The 26095-nt window shown below is 34.5% G+C and overlaps 1 protein-coding gene across 13 annotated transcripts in view; it reads right to left on the minus strand.

Annotated features, from left to right (window-relative positions):
* The window catches only part of LOC141398615 (otoferlin-like), a 454472-nt gene that overhangs the window by 306924 nt on the left and 121453 nt on the right, over nucleotides 1-26095 (minus strand). For 11 of the 13 annotated variants that reach the window (XM_073976043.1, XM_073976050.1, XM_073976038.1 and 8 more), the window contains exon 3: nucleotides 14243-14682. In XM_073976043.1, coding sequence (XP_073832144.1) covers nucleotides 14243-14321 — 79 coding nt within the window. In that variant the 5' untranslated portion in view covers nucleotides 14322-14682. The remainder of the gene's footprint in view (nucleotides 1-14242; nucleotides 14683-26095) is intronic. The other 2 variants (XM_073976046.1, XM_073976049.1) reach the window with 1 other exon arrangement.

Genomic DNA, 26095 nt, shown 5'->3' on the forward strand with positions numbered 1-26095 from the left:
TTTAGCAACCTGTATTTACTGTCCCCCATACGACGGTACAAGTTTCATCAGGGGCAAGTCCATACTTCCTGAGAAAATAGCTTGAAGGTTGCAAAAAACCCCTATGACACCGTATGAGGTGGTTGAAGCGCAAGATAACTCTCGAACGGATCTGCCGATTCGATCCAAAACTTGGCCTTAGTAATATTTTGTCCAAACATAGTTTAAGTTCGAAGATAAGCCATATCGGTCCACTCCTTCAGGTACCTCTTCCACAAAAGTTCAAAAATGTTCGGAAAAATTGTTCGTACGGTAACTCTTGAATGGAGTGGCCGAAGTGGTCCATACTTTACACATCCTAATATATCTACCAGATATAGATCAGGTTCAAATGTGGACTATATTTATCGACTCCATCTGGTACCTCCCATACAAAATTTGGGATAAGTTCACTTTAAGACCTGATATGGAATCACTTTGATTTTTGTTGAAGCAACTTGCATTCGCTGCCTCAATTACGATGGTAAATGTTTTTTCAGGTGCAAGTCCATACTTCTTGAGCAAACAGCCCGAAGGGTGTAAAAACCCCTATGGTACCATATGTAGTGGCTGGAGATCCATTCTGTTTAGTATCTCCTCCGCAAAACTTTTGATCTTTAATCCTAATCAACATTTTTGTCGGTTCTAACGCCCAAAATTTTCAATATACACAGGCTGAGGGTATATCTTTGTCGGCAAAGCCTACTGATACTTTTTTACTTGTTTCATTACTATTTGAACCAATGCAAAGGATGTCGTGAAAGATCCGTTCTTTTATCAGCATTTGAACCCATGCAAAGGAAGCCGTGCAAGATCCGATCTTTTCATCAGGATTTGAATCCATTCCATCGGTCCAATAGAGATGAATTTAGTGTTTTTATTTATACACATTTTTCTAAATATATAAGATTAATTATTTAAATATTTACAATGTTGTCGGAGACTCGAAATCACAACCAACGTTGTTAAAACTTTCGTCGTAATGATAATGTCACTGCAAAGGTTGGTGAAAATGACATGCCAAAGCATTCGTGAAAATGACATGTCAAAGGATTGGTGTAAATGACTTGCTTTGGATCCAAAAATGAATAGCATCCTTTGGGGTCCACGCTCATATAAAATTCATCGATGAAGATGCTAAAAAGATGACATGCCAGATCACTTGCACCCATGATTGAATGGCATCTTTGGCATCGAACATTTTGCTGGGTAGTTATTCTATAAACACTAGTTATTCTATGGCGGCTAGAAGTTGAAAAATTAGCTAAAAAATATATGTTTTATTTTCAGAGGTGGAATTTTCAATGTTAACACACTTCATATTGTTATTTTTCTCTCTGCTGGATTTGATCATGCGAACTTCTGATTTGTAGCGAAACACACTATACACTTCGATACGCGTGCGAACATTAAGTGTTTTTTAAACGTTGAACACACAACCCTAGGATTTGTAATCGGACACACACGCTCTATGCCACCGTACTCGTTACTAAGTAAGTAGTGAAGTAAGTAGTTTTACCTTGATATATTACTTTGTAATGAGTTACATAATGACTAACGGATCCGAATTTATGCTGGGTAATGATTAAACAGATAAAAGTCATGAAGGAATCCTGACGTCTTTTACATATATTGATTTTATGTCATGGATTTTTATATTATTTATAAATTAGCCTACATTATCATCTGCAAAAGATTCCACACTATACTCAGCCTTATGGCTAAAGAGGGTATATACACTATAAAATATGCCGCATCGAAATAATAGCTTTAGACCCCAAGTATGTTGGCACGAAATCCGTTTCATGCAATTTGGAGTCGATTAGCCATGTCTGACCGGCATGTCCGTCGGATTAACTGGTTTGGTCCAAAATTTAGTTATGGTACCAATCATAGTTCAATCATAGTTCAAAGATGTGTCATATCCGTCCAATCCGTAGGGTACCTCCCCAACCAATGACCAAACTTTTTTGCTAAAGTAGGAGCACGATAACTCCCGATACCATTAACCGATATGGACCATACTTTGTACATCATAAAGTATTACTATCAGACATAGGTCAGTTTCGAGTATGGACTTTACCGATCTACTCCTCCGGGTACCTACCATACAAAATTTTGGAAGGGTGCAGTTTAAGACCTACCTACAAGTGTTTTTCAAGATCAAGCCCATACTTCCAGAGAAAATTGTCCGAAAACTCAGAAAATTGTTAAAACAACCTATGACCACAGGATACTGCGTTGGACCAAATCTAGTCACTTTGAATCTAACCAAAGTTCTAAGATGTACATACGTGAAATTCTTCGGGTATCTTCTTGAACTGAAAAGGGCGCTTAAGTTCGCCGCAATGCAGTTAATGTCCCTTTTCATACCCTCAGCCACTCCTTTCAGGTACCTCCCACACACAATTTCCTATTACGGAGGTACAGTTTTTTCGGGGCAAGTTAGTGAATCCTGAGATAATGGACCATGAGCTGTAAAACCCCGGTCAATATCTAACAAATTACTAATGACCACAAAAAAAGTATCCGATTTGAACGAACCATTGCACATCGTAATATTTCTTCCAAATATATATCAACCTCCCGGTGCACAGTGGATCCACTTGTATGGAGAAAGTGGCCAAAAATATTTAGAGTGTAAAAATCAAGCCAATGCGCCGGTTACAGCTTTGTGCTGCTGCGAAGAGTGTTTTAAGAAACCACGAGCGTAACATTATCCCCCCTTTCCCCTCTGAAGGGGGTATACGGTAAGAAATGTTTTATGCTGTTAATACAAGAATAAGCTTGGGGAACAAATCAATTTCCAAAATAATATAAAATGCAACCAATTTAGCGGATTAAAAAATTAACAATTTTGTCTGAAAATTGGTAAAATTTTTAATATATTTCTTATAGCGTTCTTCCTGGAAGGCAAGTTCCACCAACGTAAGACAAATTTGGTAGAAGATTTATTCATCTTGCCACTGATGTCAATTATGTTAATGTACGTGGTCAGATAACAGAGTTATACGCTAATATATTCATAGAAGCCATTTTCTAGGGCAGCTTTAGTCAGCGACCCACCATTTATAGTCTGGCACTAGATGGCAGCTGATTTTAATACAGAACAATCTTAAACCCATGACCTACTTTGAAAATAAATCCCGAGGTGGGCACTGGTGGGCATCATGACTAAAACCTTAGGTCAAATTTAAGTACATGATCGAATTGGCATTACAAAATACACTAAGAAAATATGCAGCTAACTAGAATTCCACAACACGCTAAAACACTATTTTTAATGAAAAATTAAGCTATTACCTCCTCCCCTGCCAGCATATGGAAGTGTGTTTCTCACTCCCTCGCCTAGGAAGTCACTCCGGAGACACGTCAAGGAAGATCATTGGTGTATTACACAAACAATTTCTATAGCCTTATTGTGATTACCTTTTATCGCGTTTGCCGACACTTCGGGGTGTCTTCTGAGTGACTTCCAAGGCGATTGTTTACATTTATTTAATGATTCAACACATTTGAACTAATATGGGACATTTTTCTGTCTGATGATTATATGAGACGGTGGTGCAGTGGTAAGCATACTCGCTTTGCACTCTGAAGGTCCGGGTTCGCTTCCCAAGTCTGCCAACAAAACATCACATTTTTAAAATGACAAAATTAATGTAGGCGGAAATTCCAAAGAATAATTTCTCTAAAAGGGCGTACTTCAAAAAACAAAATAAATAAATAAATAAAAATAAAAAATAAATAAAAATAAAAAATAACAAAAAATAAAATAATAAAAGTAAATAGAAAAAAAAAAATAAAAAATATTTTTTTAATTCCAAGAACTATCGCGAAAATGATCTTCCAGAAGTGTCGCTGGAGTGACTTCCAAGACGACACGCCGGCGTGGTTCATTTCTTCACAACGGAGGTCACTTCAGGGTGACTTCTGCGACTATCGCCGCGACTGTTTTCATCACCCTGGGCGACACGCCTAAGTCACTTCCGCGATAGTTTTTGCTTGCAGGGTCCTTCAAAATCCACTATAATATTTTGCTATATGTATTAGTTTCGCGATATTTTGAATATATTTACTTGCACTTAAAAAATATGTTGTACTCACAACAAAAAATATTAGTCAAATGTTCCGACTTTTGAAACTATTCTTAAGAAGATCGCGTTCGAATGAAACAAAAACTAATATATTTTTAAAAAGGTCCATGTCATAGCTACCAGAGTTGCTAGATGTTTTACCAAAATTTTGACATTCGTTTTTTTATTTTTGGCCAATGGGTGGATCGGCTGTGCGGTGTCTATATCGGACAGCATCTTCGGATACCTCTTAACGAAAGTTGAACATTTCGGTCTAAAGTTTGTTTTGAAATTTTTAACAAAGGTAGCGATAATGTGTTGTTTTGTGGGTAACTGAATGCTTCCTAATAGCCCTTCCAATTTCAAAATGGACTATGTTGACTCATCCGTTAAGGTACCTACTCCGCAAAAATTTAAGAAAAATTTGCGTCACTTCTGCTGGGAAATTTGGTCTCAATTCGGTATATGGCGAGCGGCTGCAGCAGTAATAATGTCTCGGATGGTCCTTTCTGCTAGGTGAACATCAGAAGGGTTGGGTATATCTCTGAAGCGGTGATTAGTGAATTCTCTGAAACTCGGCCAATTAGCTTTCGTCCAGGCGTGTCCAGAGGTGATGAAATCGGACGGTCTGATGATGGAGACAATCATGGGGAGATGGTCTGATCCAAGAGAAATGACGGGTTGACAGATGACGTCATTTGTGAGACTAGGTCACACGATAGTTATCTCTGGCGAACTGTGACACTCTGCACTAATTCTGCTAGGGTCGTCCTCATTAACCATTGAAAATGTAGAGTTATCAATCTGCTCAGCCAGCACTATACAGAGGGGTATAGTTTCCGAAGAAACCGAATGCCACAACTCAAGATGAACGACGGTTATGACCTTTCAAAAGCGGGCAAATGTTGGAGTGCAGCTATTTATCGGCGGGTTGTGTACGTTCAGCAACTCTACCTCGGCATACATTCCATGTACGGGTCATTAGAGCCAGGCTTAAGCGGGCATTACGTTGACTAGCTTGCTACACCATGATATGATCGAGTCATGAAATCCATTATTTCCGGGATCTTACTTCAGAGTCCCTTGCATTTAAATTGTACAAAATAATATATTTTTCGGGATTGGAACAACAACGGCTGGTGTTAAGTGCTGCGTGTGCTACAGCTGATGACGATGACGAACTAGGGGTGTGTCCGCATGTAGCAACAAAGTCCCTGTCGTAACTAATATACGATTATTGTGGTGCATCATTTGTAATGCCCAATTTCGCATTTTTTGTTTTCTGGTAAAATTTTAAATAAGATATGCATACACCTGCGAAGTTTTTGCGGATTCTGAAACTACAATGGTCATAGATAAAATAAAATAAAAATCAAAAAACCAAAAAATTGTCGGAGGGATTTTTAAATAAATCATTGACCGCGATTTCACATTTTTATTTTTTTATGTTTCACGATTTTGATTGGAAACCACAAGTCCTTTTGAAATGGGTCCAGAAAAAATTTTATAGTTGTGAAAATTCTATACAAGATTGGCATTTATGATTTTTTCCTAGGTTTTAGCATTTTTGAGATAAAGAAGTTCAGAGTTGGGTGACGTAGGGGATGAAAGATATGAAGGAACGGTCCAGACCGGATTTATCATGACAAAGCCCAGGATTTATCTTGGTCCCTCTTTCATCTCTAGGGGACACTGACCTCCCCGTTGTGTCAACTGGGGAGCTGCCTTTAATACCCGTTAAAGGTAGTGAGCTAACATGTGCCGCGCGTTCACCCATAAGAACGTTAAAAACTTGGGTTTTGGGCGTTGAGTTAGTAACCCTCCCCTAGAAAAAGCAGCTTACTATGAAAAAACGAAAGAAAAGAAAAACAAACATCTCTAAAGTTGACGACTCCCGCAAATGGTTTAAGGACCATGATCTGCGAATCTGCACCTGGAATGTGCGCACTCTTTATAGAGAAGGTGCAGTTTACGCATTGGCAGATGTACTTGAAAAGCACAAGGCCGACATTACTGCCATACAGGAAATACGATGGGTTGGGAAAAGCGTCACAGCAACACCTAAAGGTGACGCACTGTATTGTAGCTGCCATGACACAAATCATGGTTGCGGATTTATAGTTAGTCGGAGGTTAAAACATTTGGTGTCCAGCTTCACCCAGTTAATGAAAGAGGAACAGACCAAAGATATATTTTACGAGTGCTTAGAAGCAACTTGACATTAAAACTATTCTAGGCGGATCCACTGTGAATCGCTCCAAAAAAGGCTCTTGTGGATTGTTTCAAAGAAATTGTGCATAAAATCGATCGCGGTGCTTCGAACGACGTTTATAACATCGTCACAGACGACGAAACTTGGATCTATGCGTAGGAGCCGGGAACAAAACAGGAATTGAGCGCTTGGGTCTTTGAAAGCGAGCCAAATCCAACGAAAGTTGTTCATGGAAGAGGACCTTCGAAGAAAAAAGTCGCCTGCTTCTTCGGCTAAATTGACCGTGTGGCTACTATACGGCCCGAGAAATGTAGGACGGTTAATTCTGAGTGTTACACTACAATTTGTTTGCCTCAAGTCTCCTGAGAAATTCGAAAAACGAACAAGAGAAAACGAATCGTTCTGCATCATGACAATGCGAGCTCTCACAGATCGATTCAAACCAGCGCACAGTGGTTTCGCCCTTGGACAAAAATCGAAAAATTGATGGCGACAAATCTGATTGCGATTGAAATAAATATTCTCTAAACATATCAAATTTTTAACATCCAGCATTATTTTTGTAAATTTACATCGGTTATACGTCAAGTTAAGTCGAAGAAACTGTGATTTGTATGCGAGGCATTAAAAACGAAAAATATATCCGCAAAGCATTCGTAGGTTATGAGTAAAATTATAAAAATTGGAGAGGTAAATGTGTAATTTTCAAAATGTAACTTATAAGTGATGGCATTGACAATGTTTTTGTGAAAAAACAAATTCATAATTCGCTTTCTAACTTCATTAAAAATAAATTCTTTATAAATGACTTTTTCTGCTATTAAAAATAATTACTGTTAATTTATGTTGCGTTTTACTAATGTTGTGAGCATTTGTGAGTCTCGAAAGTTTTTTTAAAATGCAGGGGAAAGTCTCTAATGTACGAAGTCCAGCTGCCCCCATCTGCCACCCGCTTAGTTATTCCCCTTATACCTCGCCTGTAAAATCGTCAAAATTCCGAAAATCGGGAGGTACGTTTATATGGGAGCTATACCTAAACTTGGAACTATACTGAACATTTTTTACTAGGAGGTATATTGCTCACTCAGAACTCAAAATGCAAAAATACAGCCGAATCGGTTGGAAAATGTGGGTAAAATCGTCAAAATTTTGAAAATCGGGAGGTACGTTTATATGGGGGCTATACCTAAACGTAGACCGATATTGACCAATTTTTTGCAATGAGGTATTTGGTACACTCAGAACTCAAAATACCGAATTACAGCCAAATCAGTTGGAAAATTTAGCTAAAATTGTCAAAATACCGAAAATCTGAGGGTACATTTATATGGGGGCTATACCTAAACGTAGACCTATATTGAATATTTTTTGCAAGGAGGTAGTTTATTCACTCAGAACTCAAATGCAAAATAACATCCAAGTCGGTTGGTAAATTTGGCCAAAATCGTCAAAATGCCAAAAATCGGACGGTACCTTTCTATGGGAGCTATACCCAAATATGGACCTACATCCACTAAAAATGGGTTTCTATCTTTTTGGCTTGTTATAAACCTACGTTTAAAATTTGGAGGCGATAGCTCATTAGGCCATATATAAAGTTAGTTCCATTTAAAATTAGTTCAGGCGCACCGTGTAGTGTAAATTTATTATTTTTGTAAATCTATAACATTTCATTTCATTATAATTTCAGTTATTTTAATACGATAAAAATTTTCTTTAAACCAAATCCGTTTAACACAGTTAGCCCGTCAAAATTTAAAATTTTTAAGATAAGAAGTATTTTAATACCATGCCGTTGAAAATACATACATACAGTAGGCAAAGTTTATATTCGTACACGCCTCGTTATTTATTTAACATTTTTATGCAAATATGAAACAATTGATGGGAATTACTATGGAGAGGAAGGATTTAGAAATACCAAAACGAATTTTTAATTTATTTCGCCTATGTTGGTTGCAAAGTTCGTTTTCCGGCACCTAGAAGCACTATATATTTGTGGCATTTAAGGATTTTTTAGGCGAAGTTCCGCTATTTTTTGTTCTTTTTGTCTATTGGAATGCTTGTGCTTTAGAAAAATTTAAAAATAACGATATTTTTATAGCATAAATAAAATTCGCACAAATATTCGAAATACTTAAGAAAAATGAGATTGATACGATTAACTAAAACTATTTTTCCGAATTTTTACGAAAAAAGGTACTTGCAGTCCTTCTGCAAAAATATTCGTGGTCTCATATGCAAATAAATTTTGCCAGCGCTTGGAAATGCAACGAAACGTAATCCGGGCTAAGGCAACGTAAAGACATTTTTGGTTTCTACTTCGTAAAAATCTCATGTTTCGTTCTATATTTGGTCTAAAATTAATTGTTATTTTAGAATACAGTTTCGAAAATCATGTTATGTCAGCATATATCGGAAATAACGAGGAATAATAGATTACTAAGGACGAAAATTTCCTCGAAAATAATGAATTTCTTCAATAGGTTACCACACGTTCATTCCTGGGAAACTTACGCCATTTTTTTGAAATTTATTTATCAATTTTGGACAATTCGGTAAAGAAATATTATTATATAGAAGTAAGTAGAAACAATTTTGTAAGAAATAACTCTCGTTCATGGTAAGCGTAGAATTTCAGTCGTACGCAGACAGTATGAAGACTTTTATAGCTTAATTGTTACTCATATTTTTAATAAAAACATCGTTAGTTTTACATGTTTCTACAGCACAATCATTCCAATAGACGAATAGAACAAAAATGTGATAGTGATATTTTGCTTGAAAAATCCTTAAATACCACAAATATATAGTGCTTTTAGGTGTACGAATACGAACTTTGCCACCCATATGGGCGCCATCTATACCTAAATGACGGAAAAATTAAAAACGAATACGAACTAACTTTGCCACCAATATAGGCGCCATCTATACCTAAATGACGGAATAAATTAAAACATTTGTTTTGATATTTTAAATCTTTCCTCTTCATAGTAATTCCCATCAATTGTTTCACATTTGCATATTAAATATGTAAATAACAACGATTTTATTCAGTTTTTAGGGGTGTCCGAATATGAACTTTGCATACGGAATGTCATCAGAAACCCTGTTAGGGACATTTTTATCTTTATATTTATACAAATTATGTTAGCCAAACATTTTTGATATTTAAAATACCCCCCGAAATCCCATTTCCATCCGAATGTCTTACTTTAAACATGATACCAAAAGTTTTGTTAGCAAACATTTCGTGAAAAGAGAAATTGTTTTCAAAGATAATTTTGAGTTGTGGAAAGTAGAATTATATGGTTGTAACCGTCCCGACTATAGCCTTTGCTTCGTTATTTATATGACTCCCATATATTTTATATGACATCAATATATGTCCGGTAGATCTATGTATGTGTATGTAATAAATGCATAATAGCAACCACAACATTTTTTTCAACATTATGTACTAATAATAACCTACTAACTCAAATACATACATAAAACATTCTTCCGTGAAGGACACACATCCATTAATATCCATGAAAATGTTCACTAAGTTTTGCCATGACAGAATACTTGTTCTTCTCTTGGAATATTGGACAAAAGGGACAGGCTAACTTTTACTCGCTGTCAGAAATGTGAGTGACGACACACAAGATTCTGATGATGTTGAAATATTTGTGCTAAAGTATTTCTTTTCATATTTTCGCTTAACGTCTGTTAATGTTCACTCGTGATGAACTTGAATAAAAGGCCAAATTTGTTGACAGTTTTATGGATGGCTTAAAAATAGTTTCAGGCATTAAAACATTACTTTTTTTATGATTCTCTAGAAGAAGAAAAAGAAGAAGATCAAGTGCAGAAGTGTATGATTTTAAGTGTCACCTCATTATAGGATATTTTTCATGAATAGTGTTAGCTATTTTCTTCTTTTATGTTGTGCTTTCAAGGGGACACTTTTATGTTGTTAGGATTTCTTTTATATTCCATACAAGCAAAGATTTTCGTATATGCAAGTGGTTTGCTAAGGTTTTCGGCTCTCAAAAGCAATGTGAATAATTCAAAATATCAAATAAGATATGTAGTAAAGTAGATAACGTGTAATAAATACTACATTGCGTTTACATATATATGTGTATATGGGCATTAGGGTGGTTTTAAAAATCGATGTCGGATTTTTATGCTGCACCCCCTGATGTGTTTAGTTTTGTTAGATTTGAAGATTGTCAAAGTTTGAGTCAATCAGAATATGTTAACACCTGCCGCTGAGGCCTCAAAGTTTCCATGAGCCCTATATATAACTAATATTAAAATCTGACCCGATTCTCAAAATTTGTTGTAGGATTACATGTTTAGCCACAGAATTGAACTGGTAAAATTTTGGTATCAGTTGAGAACGGCTGGACCGATTTAGATAATTCTTTGTTGAATTTCGGAAGTAGCGGGCTACTTTCCCTGTACCCTATTTCTTTGAATATGCCATATCTTTATACATAAAAATCAAATGTCGTTCGTTGGTAATGGCATCAGTTGAGAACGGCTGGACCGATTTGGATAATTATTATTTGGAAATGTTCGTCATAATCCAACTTAGGTTTTTAGGCAAAGAAAATTTGACCACGCCCACTTTTACACCCACTTTTTAAATTTTCATTTTAATATTTTCTACAAAATCTACTGAACCGATTTTCCTGAAATTCTCAGGAAGTGTATGGGGATGGCCCCCGGTGAAAACAGGCTACAAATTTAGTTTCGAAGGGGCGGGGTAATTCCCCTATACCCTATTTCTTTAAAAATTCTATATTTACAATAATTACGAATGTATCGGTTTGGCAATTAATTTGCGAGACAATTATGGTTGTATCTAAGACCTTACTTTTTTAGGAACCAAAGACGAGATCACACCCACTTTTTAAAATACGTTACGTCTACAAAACTACTTAACCGATGTTCCTGAAATTTTCAGGGAATGTACAGGGGTGGCACCCGGTGAAAAAAAGCTGCATATTTTCTTGAATTTCGAAGGGGCGGGGTACTTCCCTTTGTTATATTTAAAACACGCCGTATTTTTATGAATAAAAAACTACTAAACCGATTTTCCTGAGATTGTCAGGGAATGTACAGGGATGCCATCGAAAAGAGGCTACATATTTTTTTGAATTCCAGAGGGGGCGGATTTGAAAAAACGCTATATTTGCACAAAAATATGCATGTATCGGTTTAAAACTTTACAGATTAATCTACAATCTAGGTACTTTTTTGAGCCCACGCCTGTTTTTTAATATGTTATATCTCCAATGCTACTGCACCGATTTCCTTCAAATTTGGAGCAAAAGCTCAATATTTGCCGTTGTTATGTATATTTTATGCATTTCTTAGCAGGTGGGGTTTCTTCTCCACGCCATTTTTTAAACGCTATATGTATATGCCAAACTGACGAATCACGCACTTTTTTAAAAATGTTATATCTTGAAAACTGATGACCACGCCCACTCTTTTGTATGCATTAGTTTTCCAAAACTACTGAAATTTTTGCATATCGTGCATATTTTGACATATTTTTACATATTTGCATTAAATGAGCATATGCAAAACAATATGCAAAAATATTTACAAGGATTTGTGGTCTAAAAAGCCCACCGAAATGGCTGAAATGTGGTATTAAGTCTTCGTTAGGGGTATGAAACTTTACACCTGAAATTTGTCCTCATGGGTGGGTCCACGTCATATAGACCATATATAGCACCCACAGAAAGGTATCACACTTAAATGGCTGACATTTTGTATAAAGTCTTCGTTGGGAGTATACAACTTTCCACCTGAAAATTTTCGGTATAGGTTCACGTCTTCATATAGCCCCCATAGAACGATACCTCCCGATTTCCGGTATTTTAAAGTTATTGCCTCAATATCCCACCGAAATGACTGAAATTTGTCATTTAGTCTTCATGCGGGGTATAAAGCTTTCCACCTGAAATTTGTCGGTATAGGTCCACGTATTCACATAGCCCCCATAGAACGGTACCTCTCGATTTTCGGTATTTTGAAAGTTGTAGCCTCAATATCCCACTGAAATGACTGAAATTTGGTATTTTGTCTTCGTTGTGGGTATAAAACTTTCCACCTGAAAATTGTCGGTATATGTCCACGTCTTCGTATAGCCCCCATAGAAAGGTACCTCCCAATTGTCTGTATTTTAAAGTTGTAGCCTTAATATCCCACCGAAATGACTGAAATTTGTCATTTAGTCTTCATGCGGGGTATAAAGCTTTCCACCTGAAATTTGTCGGTATAGGTCCACGTGTTCATATAGACCCCATAGAACGGTACCTCCCCATTTTCGGTATTTTAAAAGTTGTAGCCTCAATATCCCACCGAAATGACTGAAATTTGGTATTTAGACTTCGTTAGGCGTATAAAACTTCCCACCTGAAATTTTTCGGTATAGGTTCACGTCTTCATATAGCCCCCATAGAACGGAATCTCCCGATTTCTGGTATTTTGAAGGTTTTGGCATCAATATTCCTCCCAAATGGCTGAAATTTGGTACTAAGTCTTCCTTGCAGATATAAAACTTTCCACCTGAAATTTGTCGGTATAGGTCCACGTCTTTATATAGCCGCAGAGAACGGTACCTCCGGATTTCTGGTATTTAGAAGATTGTGGCCTCAATATCCCTCCGAAATGGGTGAAATTTGGTATTAAGTCTTACTTGGGGGTATAAAACTTTCCACCTGAAATTTGTTGGTATAGGTCCACGTCTTCATATAGCCCCCATAGAACGGAATCTCCCGATTTCTGGTATTTTGAAGGTTTTGGCATCAATATTCCTCCGAAATGTCTGAAATTTGCTATTAAGTCTTCCTTGGAGGTATAAAACTTTCCACCTTGTCGGTATAGGTCCACGTCTTTATATAGCCGCAGAGAACGGTACCTCCGGATTTCTGGTATTTAGAAGATTGTGGCCTCAATATCCCTCCGAAATGGGTGAAATTTGGTATTAAGTCTTCCTTGGTGGTAAACAACTTTCTACATAAAATTTCGGTTTAGGTTCAGACCTTCATATAGCACCCATAGAACGATACCTCCCGATTTTTGGTATTTTGAAGGTTTAGGCTGTATATATACATTTCTCTATTTTATTGACTTGTCTGAAAAGAATTTTAAACAGACAAATTTAAAATACAAACATTTTAGTACCTATTATTGAAATATTTGTTGCATAAGAAAATATGTAAAATGAATAAATTTTGCATATGCAAAAAATATGCATTTTGCATATGTCATATGTTTCGATTGCAATTTAATCAGGAGCCAAAAATATGTCTAATCCCAATATTTGACATGAATCGGACCAAAAATAGGGGTTGCATAAAATTCCGCTGTCTACTGATGATATAGACATCATGGGACGGTCCGTAAAAGAAGTAACTGATACCTTTATGAAGGTCGAAGGAGAGTCTGCTAAACGGCGGGAAGGCCTATAATTTTGAGGTAGTAAAAGACTTCGTCTACCTCGGCACCGCCCTAGACACAGCAACAACAGATGTCACTTTTGCTTAAGTAAGCAGTTTATAAACAAAGACACATCTTGTCAAACAAAAATAACGCTTTACAAAACACCGATACTACCCGCGCTGGTGTATGGTTCCGAAGCCTGGGTATTTGCGCAAGCAGACAAGGCAGTGTTTGGTGTGTTTGAGAGAAAAATTTTTCGAAAGATCTATGGACCTATATATGTATATACGCATATATGTATGTGTATATGTACATACATATATTTATGAATTATTTTGTTTTTGTTGTAAGGACAACTTTAGTGGAGAAATTTTTGTTGTACTCGTAAATGTCTAAACAACAACAATTTGACCTTTTTTGGGTAAAATTAAAAAAAAAATAATAATAATATGTATACATATACTTTCAATCATATTTTACTTACCTCGAAATTCCACTCGTGCTATAAGATTTGATTTTGCCTTGGGCACTTGAAATTGTATCACCTTTATGGTCAACGACATCTTGAGGTTTTCCTTTGGGAGTCGTCAGGTTGTCTATTTAAGTTATTTGGTTTATTGCTTTTTAATTTGTTTTGAACAAGTTGGTGTATAAATGTTTTGTTTTTATTTTCTTGGTATTTTTTATATTCTATTTTAAGTGTTTGTATGAGGTTGTGGTACTGTAAAGGTTTTTTTTTTATTCTTGTGCTTCAAGAAGTTATTTCACACTTGAAATATTTCAAATAAACTTTTGTAAATTTTGTTAAAATATTGCTTTTTATTTGTGGTTTATTTCCATTTGATGGCATTATTGTGTGCGGGCGAGTGTGTGCGTTTATTTAAAAACTGACAACAACTTATTCTTTAAGTTATGAATGTGAGCCTGTAACGAGAAAACAAAAAGAAAAGTTTTAACAATTAATCCCATTGAAAAAGGTCAAAATAAAGTTTCTTATAAAATGTTGTCTAATGCGGTATAATGGATTCTAAATTGTTTAGCAGTGTTTTATATTTCTTTATAAAATATTAACCAAAAATAGAAAGAATATAAAGAAAATTTAAAAAGTTATTTATTTTTTTCGTTAGTTGATTTTCCACATTTTTCTTGTTGTTTATTTTCTTTGTTTTGTTTTTGTGGAGATTTCTGAAATCCTTTTAACTTAACACCATTATGTGAATTGGTGTAGCAATAAACACACACACAATTTGTTTTTTAAAGGATTTATTTAAGCCGGATTAACATGCCACTTTTAAAAGTAGGAAATATACATATGTATGTATGAACGTATGTATGAACAAAATAAGGTAGCAGCAGCTAAATGACACTGTTCACCTTGTTAGGCTTAGAAATGATGGAACTTTTTTTACAGTAACATAAGATAGCCAACACTTCTTTTTTACTTAAATCTTCTACTCACATTATTTTTATCTTAAACATTTTGCAATAATCCTTGAGGAATATTTATTTTTTTCCTATATATAACAATTCCTATGTATGCATGTATGACTACAAAGGAGTCACTACACCAGTGTAGATAGAGTACATACATAGTATATTATAATTCGCAAAGAAAATAATACAAAATTGCTTGTTCTAGTGTGAAAATTATTCCGGGGACATGTTTCTTGTTTTATGCCACATGTGTGTTGTTGTCGTTTCTTTATAAACCAAAAAAAGTGCAAATATGGCAAGTGAAAACATCAGCATATTTTATCCATTCTATGTGTATTTCTCTTTATTTCATGGAGAAATTTATGATTGTTATTTTCCAGTGCAATTATTTTCTGACATTCTCTTTTAAGGGGGAAAGCTCAGTTTATGATGTATGCCAGAAAATTTAATAGTATGCAGATAAATTTAAAGTAGTTAATAAGAACCAATGCCAAATTTTGGGTATCGTAATATTTTGCTTGAACTTAGTTTAAGTTCGAAGATTGGCCATATCGGATCGGACCTCTCCTTCGGGTATCTCCCCCACGAAAGTTAGAAAATGTTAGTAACATTTGTGCGCACGATAACCCTTGAAGGGAGTAACCGATTTAGTCCATACTTTGCACATCCTGAAATTTTTACCAGACTTAGATAAGGTTCCAATATGGACTCGATCGGTCCACTACTACGGGTACCTCCCACACAAAATTTCGGAAAAGTTCAGTTTAGGACCAGCTCTCGAATCGCTTTTATTTTTGTTGTAACAACTTGTATTCACTGTCCCCATACGACGGTACAAGTTTGATCAGGGGTAAACCCATACTTCCTGCCAAAATTCATTGAAAGTTACAAAAAACCCTTATGACACGGTTAGGAGTTTTTGGAGCGCAAGATAACTCTCGAACGGATCAGCCGATTCGGTACAAAATTTGGCCTTCGTAATATTTTGTCCAAACTTAGTTTAAGTTCGAAGATAAGCCATATCGGTCCACTCCTTCAGGTACCTCCCCCACAAAAGTTCAAAAATGTTCGGAAAGATTGTGCGCACGATAACTCTTAAAGGGAGTTACCGATTTGCTCCATACTTTACACATCCTAATATAGCTACCAGGTATAGAACAGGTTCGAATATTGACTATATTAGTCCACTAATTCGGGTACCTCCCACACAAAATTTCGGATAATTTCACTTTAAGACCTGCTCTCGAATCACTTTGATTTTTGTTGAAGCAACTTGCATTCACTGACCCCCTTCACTGACCCCCTTTTTTCAGGGGCAAGTAAATACTTCCTGAGAAAATAGCCCGAAAGTTGTAAAAATCCCTATGGCACCATGTGTAGTGGCTGGAGCGCACTATAGAACTCGAACTGGTCAACCAATTCAACTTCCAGTACTTCCCCCAAAATTTAAAAAAATGTCACTAAAATGGCAATTCTTGAACGGGGTAACCAATTTGGTCCAAACTTTGAATCTTCTAATATTTTGTATAAATTTAGTTTAACTTTTAAAATGGCCTATATTGGTCCTCCCCTTAAGGTACCTCCCCTGCAAAGTTCAACATTTCTGTTTAACTTCAGTTAAGGATCTGTCCGAAGATCCTTTGGAAATGTTCAAAAGGGGCCACAAAATTCTGAAAAGACCCTGAATACATTCGATCTGTCCGTAGATGAAAGTTTCAATTCACATAGGCTGAGGGTTTGTTTGCAAAGCCGACTGATACTTTGTTACTCGTTAAATGCATCAACAACATTTTCGGGCGACGAAAATCGTTGACCCACGCCTTTTTTCTTGCCTTGATGTGCGAGAATCAAATGAAGTCATTGGGTTTCAAGTCAGGGCTGTACGGTGGATTTCCCAACAACTCCACATTTTGTCCGACTAAAAAAGCGCTGGTTTGAATTGATGAGCGAGAGCTTGCATTGTTATGGTACAGAATGATTCGTTTTCCTTTGTCGGATTTCTCAGTAGACTTCAGACAAACAAATTGTAGTGTACCACACAGAATTAATCGTCCTACGTTCCTCAAGCCGTTAGTAGCCACATGGTCAGTTTAGCCGAAGAAACAGGCGACCATTAGCTTCGAAATGCTTCTTCCATGAACAACTTTCATAAGATTTGGCTGGCTTTCGATGACTCACCCCACGCTCGCCAAATTATATTATGTATAGTGACTTTTGGGTATAAATACGTTGTTTTATTAAGTAATATATAAATTCAGTTCAAGTTTTGTACTTGCTCATTCTATATACATAAATACGTATAAAAGACTTAAAAATAAAAAAATAAAAACTAAAGATATTGATTTCATTCTCCAGAAGACATATTACGTTAATATAGGATTTGGTTTTATTTATAATAGCCTACTATTTTACTATTTTAGTTTTAGCTTTTTTAGTAATTCAAAGTTTAAATTTAACTCATTCTTTGTTGTAACATCTTCTGAATAAATACATTTTTAAAAAGTTTATACTGCTAGGCATGCCTCTGACTCTGGCGGTAACTGAAATTCTGGTTCCGTAGTATCCTCAATTTCTTCGCTAGAATTGCCTTCATCTAAAACTACCAAAATTATGTCGTCATTATACATGGCATTGAAGGCAACTAATTAATCAATATCTTCTACGTGTTGGGAGAAATGAGAATGGAGACAAATGCCTTCAAAATCGTTCAAAAGACTATTATTCCCGCATAATGAAAACATTTAGCAATGACAGAAGACGCTAAATTTTTCCAGGGTTTATCTAATAAGAACACTGCATCCAACACATTTAATTTCGTACTTTCATTCTTTTATATTTTTGCCAGGACAGTGGGTATCTGTCGATCCCAGTAATGTGATTTTAATGATTTTATTACTCATTGGTATATGAGTTGTAAAACAGATGTATCATTGGGTGGTAAAAAGTCAAGCTTAATTGACTTGACGGCCACGGCTGCCACATTTGACGATTTATCGTCATTTTGACGATTTTTTTGGTAAAAAATTGATAAATGACAATTTGACGATTTTTAACAAGAAATTACGATTTTTGGATATTTTGCTAGTGCAGTCATAAAAAATGTTTTAAATTTATGAATTTGTAAAAACTTAGTTGATTTCAAAAATTAATTGTACAACAATAATCACAATAATCCCTATTTTTGAATGTAGAAGCTTGAAATATTGCCAGAACATGTATTTTAGCTTTATGTATCAGATTTCATTAATGGTGACGATATGTTTGGGTGCATATGCAAAGGAATTTTTAACTAGAACCAAACTTAATTCAATGGAAACAAGCAAAATATATAATTGCACTGCTCCAGAACCTGCAACAATCTCCTATTTTTTGGTAAATTTATAAAGGAACAAAAGGTCAAAATTTCAACAATAGTACATTCTGTTCTCGGCAATAAACTGTGTTAAATTGAGCTTTGTACAGAAATTTTAAAAGTTTAATAGATTTGATTTTGAAAATAGTTTTATTGATTTTTGACGTCCTTAACGAACTTTCACATTTTGTCAACAAGAACGAAAAGCAACAATTGGATTCAGAATTTCGTGAACTAAAGCTTTTGGATTTTGAGAATAATGAAACGTATTTATGAGGCATTTTAATATACGATTTGAAACGTTTTGATGGTTCATATGTTTTTCCTATAATAACATATTTTTTAAAGAAAATAATGATAGGTGATGCGCCGCATCACAAAAATGTACCAAGAAACCTTAAGGGAAAAACACAAGAAAAGAAAACACGCGGGCTGATGTTGTCTGTTTGATGGTTTTAGAGAGACTCTTTATTTACTACGAAATATTTAAACCTAAATCTTACAATCTAACAATAACTCACATACACATACATTTTGTTTACACGCACATTAGAAATGCACGCTGTGTCTATACCCAGCAAACAAATCGTACCGATATCGTAACGAAATCGGAACAAAATTCGGACGTTACGGCCGATATCTGATCCGAAATCGTAACGATATCTTCACGAAAGTTGTATGAAGTGGTAGACATAATTTCGGAACGAAATGTCGGAGCGAAATCGGATCGATTTTTTTTTTTTTTTTTTTTTTTTTTTTTTTATTGATTATTTCATTCTTTTTTTTTATAATTTACATTTATATATATAGCCCCAGCGCCATAGAGGCCTTGTTGGGGCGTATCTATTCTAATTAGTTCAAAAGAACGTGTATGAATTTCATTAAGGAGTTGTTTTTATGAAAAATTTATGAAAGATATACATAAAGACTTTAGTTTTGGATGTTTTTTTTTTTTTTATTTACACCAGAAGTATTTCAATATTTGTTAACAAAAATCTTTTAATTTCTCTTTTAAACGTTGAAATTCTGGTAAGAGACTTCAAGAAATTGGGAGTATTATTGAATTCTATACAACCATTGTGTTCAATTCGCTGTTTAGTTAATTCCAGGCGACATCTTTTTACTGTTAAATTTGAATTGTTCCTTGTAATAACATCATTTTGGTTGATATTAAACTGTATTGAACGTGGTCCAAGGTTATGAATGCTTTTGTATATGAACGTCAATAATTGAAATTTATAGATTCCATACACTGGTAATATATTGTGAGAATTATTTCTATATAACTCAATTGTAGAATATAATCGAGGCAAATTAAAGACTGTTTTAAGAGCTTTGTTTTGCGTTCTTTGTAACGATTTCAAACAAACAGTATTTTTGTAGGCGTATATCATTGCCATATAATTAAAATGACTTTGAATTAAGGCATTGTACAACAAGAGTTTCGTATCAGTACTAAAAGTATTTCTAAATTTGTGAAGAATGCCAATAGCAGGTGCAACTTTCTTTTTCAGCTCATCTATATGAACATTCCATGCTAGATTGTTTTGCATATGAATTCCCAAATATTTCAATGATTGACATTCATCAATCTTAGTATTTCCAATTTCAATATAAAATGCTGCATCATTTTGAGGACATCTAGGTCGAAAACGAATAAGTTGTGTTTTCTTCGAGTTTATTACAAGCTTATTTACTCTACAAAATTCCATAATGATTCTAGCATCATGCTCCATTTGTCCTTTTAAGATAATATTATGATGATATGGATATAGAAGTACGACATCATCAGCAAACATAACTAATTTTCCGTATAGTTCTAAGTTAGCTATGTCATTAAGATACAATTTAAACAGCAGCGGTCCCAACACGCTTCCCTGTGGCACTCCATGTTCCACAATTCCAACAAATCCTTTCATTCCGTTGATTTCAACAAATTGTTTACGGTTTGTTATGTAGCTTTCTATAAGTTTTAATCCTTGATCACGAATTCCGTAAAATGGCAACTTTGAAATCAATATATTATGGTCTACCAAATCAAAGGCCTTTGAAAAATCATAAAAGGCAGCACCAACTCCACCAAAACCCGAATCGAGACCATCGCAAATTATATTGATTACATTAACAATTGCTTCTTGTGTACCGCTGCCCTTCTTGAAACCAAACTGCATCGTATATATTTGTTCTGTTTGATCTAGAAATTTTGACAGTTGTTTGTATAACAACTTTTCATATATTTTGTCAAATAATGACAATAAAGCAATAGGTCTATAATCATTAGTTTTGCTTGCATTTTGCACCTTCGGTATTGGAACTATCTTTGCAATTTTGAGTACTTCTGGGTATGAGGCCATAGTGATCATTGTATTAAATATTGCCGTGAGATGTTCGGATAAGCAGCTTTTCGACGCCAATAATATTTTGCCAGATACTTCATCATGTCCTGGACTCTTGTTAGTATCTATATTACTAATCAGCTCATCGACATCCGCAGTGCTTACAGTGCTAAAAGAAAATGTTGACACACATCGTCTCAAGCTATTTAATTTATTGATGTTATCGTCATCTCTGTAGACAATATTTTCTTTTAATATTTTTGGTATATTTAAAAAATATTCATTAAACATATCACATTTTATCATGTCATCATCTATTAGTTCGTTCGCATCATCCCTCAATTGAATACTGGGTTTGCTTTTCCTCCCCAAGCACTCATTAATAAAATCCCAACTTTTTCGTGGGTTTTGACTTAAATGTTCAATATTTCTCTTAATGTACGAATTCATACTTATTTTGTTGGCAATTTTTATTATCCTGCTGATATGTTTCAAAATAAACTCAGTATTTCTATCCTTCCCATGTTTCCTTCTTCTCGCCAGCAATTTTTCTTTATATTTCCGTAGTGATTGTAAGTCTTCATTAGCCCAAGGGGTTAGCTTCATCTTTGCAGATTCTTTTACTTCCTCAACGATTGTATTGTCTTTTATAATTTTTGTAAATGTAGACGAAATATATTCAATATCAGTTGATGGGTTGCCAGAATGGCTGTAGTTTGCAAAATTATTCTGAATTGCCAAATTTATATTATTGTAATTATAGCGCCTGACGGTTCTACCTTTATCGTATCTATTAGAGCTTAATGTTTTCATTTTACACCAAATAATATTGTGATCAGTAAGTGAGCATTCAATTGAATTTATGCACAATCTGTTTGCCATATTACTATAGACATGGTCAATACATGTCTTGCTATTTGGACGAGAAATTAATGTATGGCACGATTTATAGTCAACACTGGAAAGAAGTGAAAACAAGTCCGACGAACTACTGGGGTTCAGGTGATTGATGTTAGAATCTCCAACAACTATAGATGCAGTTTGACATGGACCACATATCTTATTCTCCAAATACAACAGAAATAACTCAGAACTACATTTAGGGGAGCGATAAAATGTAGTAAATTTCAGCGGGATTCCATTTATCAAAAGGCCATCAATATAAATTTGAATTGCTTCAATGAAGTTTATACTCTCGCAGAGTTTAACAGTAAATACTAAGTTATCTCTCACATATAACGATGTACCTCCATATCCATCATTACGACAAGCGTGTACTACATTGTACCCAGGGATGTCATAAAGCTGCGTTAGATTTTTTTGGAACCACGTTTCTTGGACAGCTATTATGCTTGGCAGATTTGGAAACTGTGACACTATTGATTTGAAGTTATTGAATTTATTGATAGAAGAAATACTTCTGGTGTTTACAGACATTATATTAAAATCAAATTCATTATTAATTGAAATAGTTTCATTAAAAGAATCAATGTTGTGAAAATAGTTTTTTTGAGTAGACATTATATTAAAAATTTATTAATAAATGAATTAAAATAAATAAGTTCGAAATTCAGTTACGCTCAATATCAGGGGATACAAAATCAGCTTGTGCATCATTCAGGTCCTCATCTGTATCTTCTGGTAGCGGCACGACTCTCATGGATCTTCTTCCATGGATGTTAGTTGTTGTAGCTTGCAGCAAAATCTCATCTACGTCTTCCTTTTTACGGATTAACTTTGGCTTATTTATAGCACTTCTCTTGGCATATATTTTATTTCCGTTTGTGTATATATAGCTATACCCAATTGTTTTCAATGTTTTTGCGTAGTTGAATATTTCTAATGTTTCTTTACTTAAAAAGTCATTTACATATACCGATTTAGTATTGTCATTTTCTTTTAATTTCTTTTTAGAGTCCATTAACATATTCTTTGTTGATTTGGATCCAAATTTCACAATTAATGACTGCGTGTTGCTGTTCATGTTTTTCTTTTTTATAAAATAGGCATCATCAATTTGTTCCTCATTAATTTTAACACCAACAGTTTCTGATAGGGCAATAACAGTTTCAATCGCACTTTTATTTTCATTGTTAACAATACCATTTATAACGCAATCGTTTTTGACACGTTGATCATTTAGAATTTTAATCGATTCCTTTAGGGTTTTTATTTCAGATTTAAGTTTTGTATTTTCCTTTTCAACGTTATCGATTCTTTTGGCATTATTATTTATACTGTTCATAATTTCATCAAATTTAGATGACATAAAATCCACGGAATCAGTGAGACGATCAATTTTATTATTAATTTTTCCTTCCATTCGCTTTAGTTGTTCTTGAATGTCAGGTTCACTATTATCATTACAAAAATGGCACAAATATTCATCATCTTCATTATCTATCAAATGCTGGTATTGTTTTTTATCCAACTTAGTGCAAATAATATGGTACAATTTAGAACATTTATCGCACTCAATATAGGCTTCTTTTCCATCTTTAATCTCCAATTTGCACTGACCACAAAAAATTTTTTTTGATCGCAAACTACGGCGTCCAGTGGTTTGAGGCATTTTTTTTTTTATTAATTAATAACTGATTAAACGTAATTTCCCAAGTGATATTCAATTCAAAAGTATTTTTCCGTTTAAGTATGTGTTTAGCTGGCAACGTTATTTTTGATTTTTAGTTATGTATATGTGTATGAATTAATTGCATATTTTTAGGAGCAAAAATAAATTTCAAATTTAAAAATTGTGTATATTATTTTATAGCATATTTTCAGGGATTATTGAGAAAAGAAAAGCTTTTTAACATTATTTCAACATTTTCGAAAATGTTCTCCTTTAACACGACTAGTTTATTTTGTTTTGCATTTGACGTTTATACACTGTAATTTCGCTCATTTCACTCTCACTAAATTGTATTTTCTCTGTGTTCTCTATTTTTGTTATGCACCAAGTTGTTTCGATATTTTATTATTTTTGTAAAAACACTTTATAGCTTTTAAAAAACATGCAGATTATAATGAAATCACAAAAGCTGCAATTCTTAGTATATCTTGCACTTGTTTGAGGCTTAGATACGCGTAAATCCTTCACAACTTGCAATTTTCTACGAGCTTACAAAAACACGTCCGTTCGCTTCCCTTGCTCAATTTCAATTTTTTCGATCAGAATTCGCAACGAAATCGGAAGAAAATCTTTGGGAAATTCGGAATTCGAATTTTTTCCTCCGAATTTTCGTACAGATTTCTGAACGATTTCGGAATAATGGTGTATGAAAATCTGAGGTACCTTCCGAACTTTCGTAAAGATTTCTGAACGATTTTGGAATAATTTCGTATGATTATCGAAGGAAAAAATTTTTCTCTAATGCCTCTTTTTTATTGATAAATTTTCTTTGTTATGTTTTTTATTGGAAGTTTATAATTTCAAAGATATCTAATGATTTCCACTGTTGTTATCATTTTGTAGTTATAGTAGAACAATGCAAACTTTGTGTACGAATATGTTGAGTCTATCAGCACTAGCTTGAACTATTATAAGTTGCATTTATATTTAAAATATTTAAAAAATGTATATGCGAATTTTATAACCAACCTTATTGTTTTTCGACAACAAACTAAAATGTTGCTTGTTAGATATATACAAAAGGTGGTTGTTGTGCGAAGGGAAATTTGTTTCCGACATATCGATCCGAAATCGTAACGAAATCGGAAGAAAAACATTGGCATATTCTAAGGGAAATTTACTTCCGACATTTTCTCCGAAATCGGAACGAAATCTGAACGAAAAATCGTATAGAAATCGATACGAAATCTGAACGATTTTGCTTCCGAAATTGTTCCGATATGTCGGACATCCGACATTTGGTTTGCTGGGTAAATACATCATGCAGCCATGCACACACACGTTGCGTTGATAATGGAAAATACATCTTTTATTATAGACCCTTTCTTATCTTTACTATTTTGGGCACGACATTTGTTCCATTATTTATGACAGGCAGTTGGTTATTTTTAAACATAGATTCTTAGACCACATGCATTAAAAAGAGATCTTCCTGACTCTATTTAAACAGAAAGAGCCTTCTACAAAATTCACCAATAGGTATTACCACATTCGCCAGCAAATGTTAAACGTATTTTCAGACAAGTGAATCTTCACAAAATGTATCGAAATTCTTTTCATAAAGCATAGTACACACTGACCAGCTGACAGTCATCGAGGTCTATTTTGTTAATATCAAAGTCTAGCTGAATAATTACTTTCCTAATATGTAAATAATACTTTACATATTGCATTTCATATAATTTTAGCTAAAGAAATGTTTTTGTTTGCGAGAAAATTGTTGAAATTGTTCTAAAAGGACACCACTATATGGAAAGGGTATTATAAGTTGCATGTAACACCACGACATATTCGTCGGAGACCCCCAATGTGGTATACCAATCTTCATATCTCGACGAGATAAAGCGATTTTGGGATGTGTGTCCGTCCGTCCGTCTGTCCATTATAAATTGTAATCAAACTCCAGGCCGCAATTATGGTCCGATCGTCACGAAATTTTGCATGGAGGTTGGGTTCAGACCGGAATAGATCCCTATTTTGTTGGAGATGATCGTGAAATATTTAGCGGGTGAAATGGACCAAAAACATAATTGTTTAATCCAATTTTTACCGGCTCTGTAGGTCGCAATAATAGTCCGATCAACGCGAAATTTTAAATAAGGTAAGAGTATATGACAAAGAAGTAGCTTGAGATGCCGATCAGATAATATTTAGAGTGTTAAATGGACCAGAACTTTTGTGTGAAAATTGTGAAAAATTTTAATATACAGCTTATGACTTTGTTCCAGAAAGACACATTCTCCCATGCTACAAATTGTCTCTATCATGACAGAGAAATTTTCAGTTCAATTGTCAAATTGGATTTTTTATACAAATATTGCAACATGGGGTCGCCTCGCCATCTATTTTATAACAAAAGTATGTTTGGACGAAATTTGTTTCAGACAATTTGTAGTCTTTTTAGCCCTATCTGTTCATCTGTCTCTCATAATGTCTAGCTGGATGTTGCGCACGATAACTCTCGAACGTTTCTACCGATTAGAACCAAATGTTATACATCGTAATATTTTGCCCAAACTTTGTTTATGTTCGAATGTAGGCTATGTCGGTCCAATATGAATAATTTTGGAATTTATAAATTTG

The sequence above is a fragment of the Musca autumnalis genome, unplaced genomic scaffold, assembly GCF_047663935.1.
Source record: "Musca autumnalis isolate F117 unplaced genomic scaffold, ASM4766393v1 scaffold_3, whole genome shotgun sequence".
Taxonomy (NCBI): Eukaryota; Metazoa; Arthropoda; class Insecta; order Diptera; family Muscidae; genus Musca; species Musca autumnalis.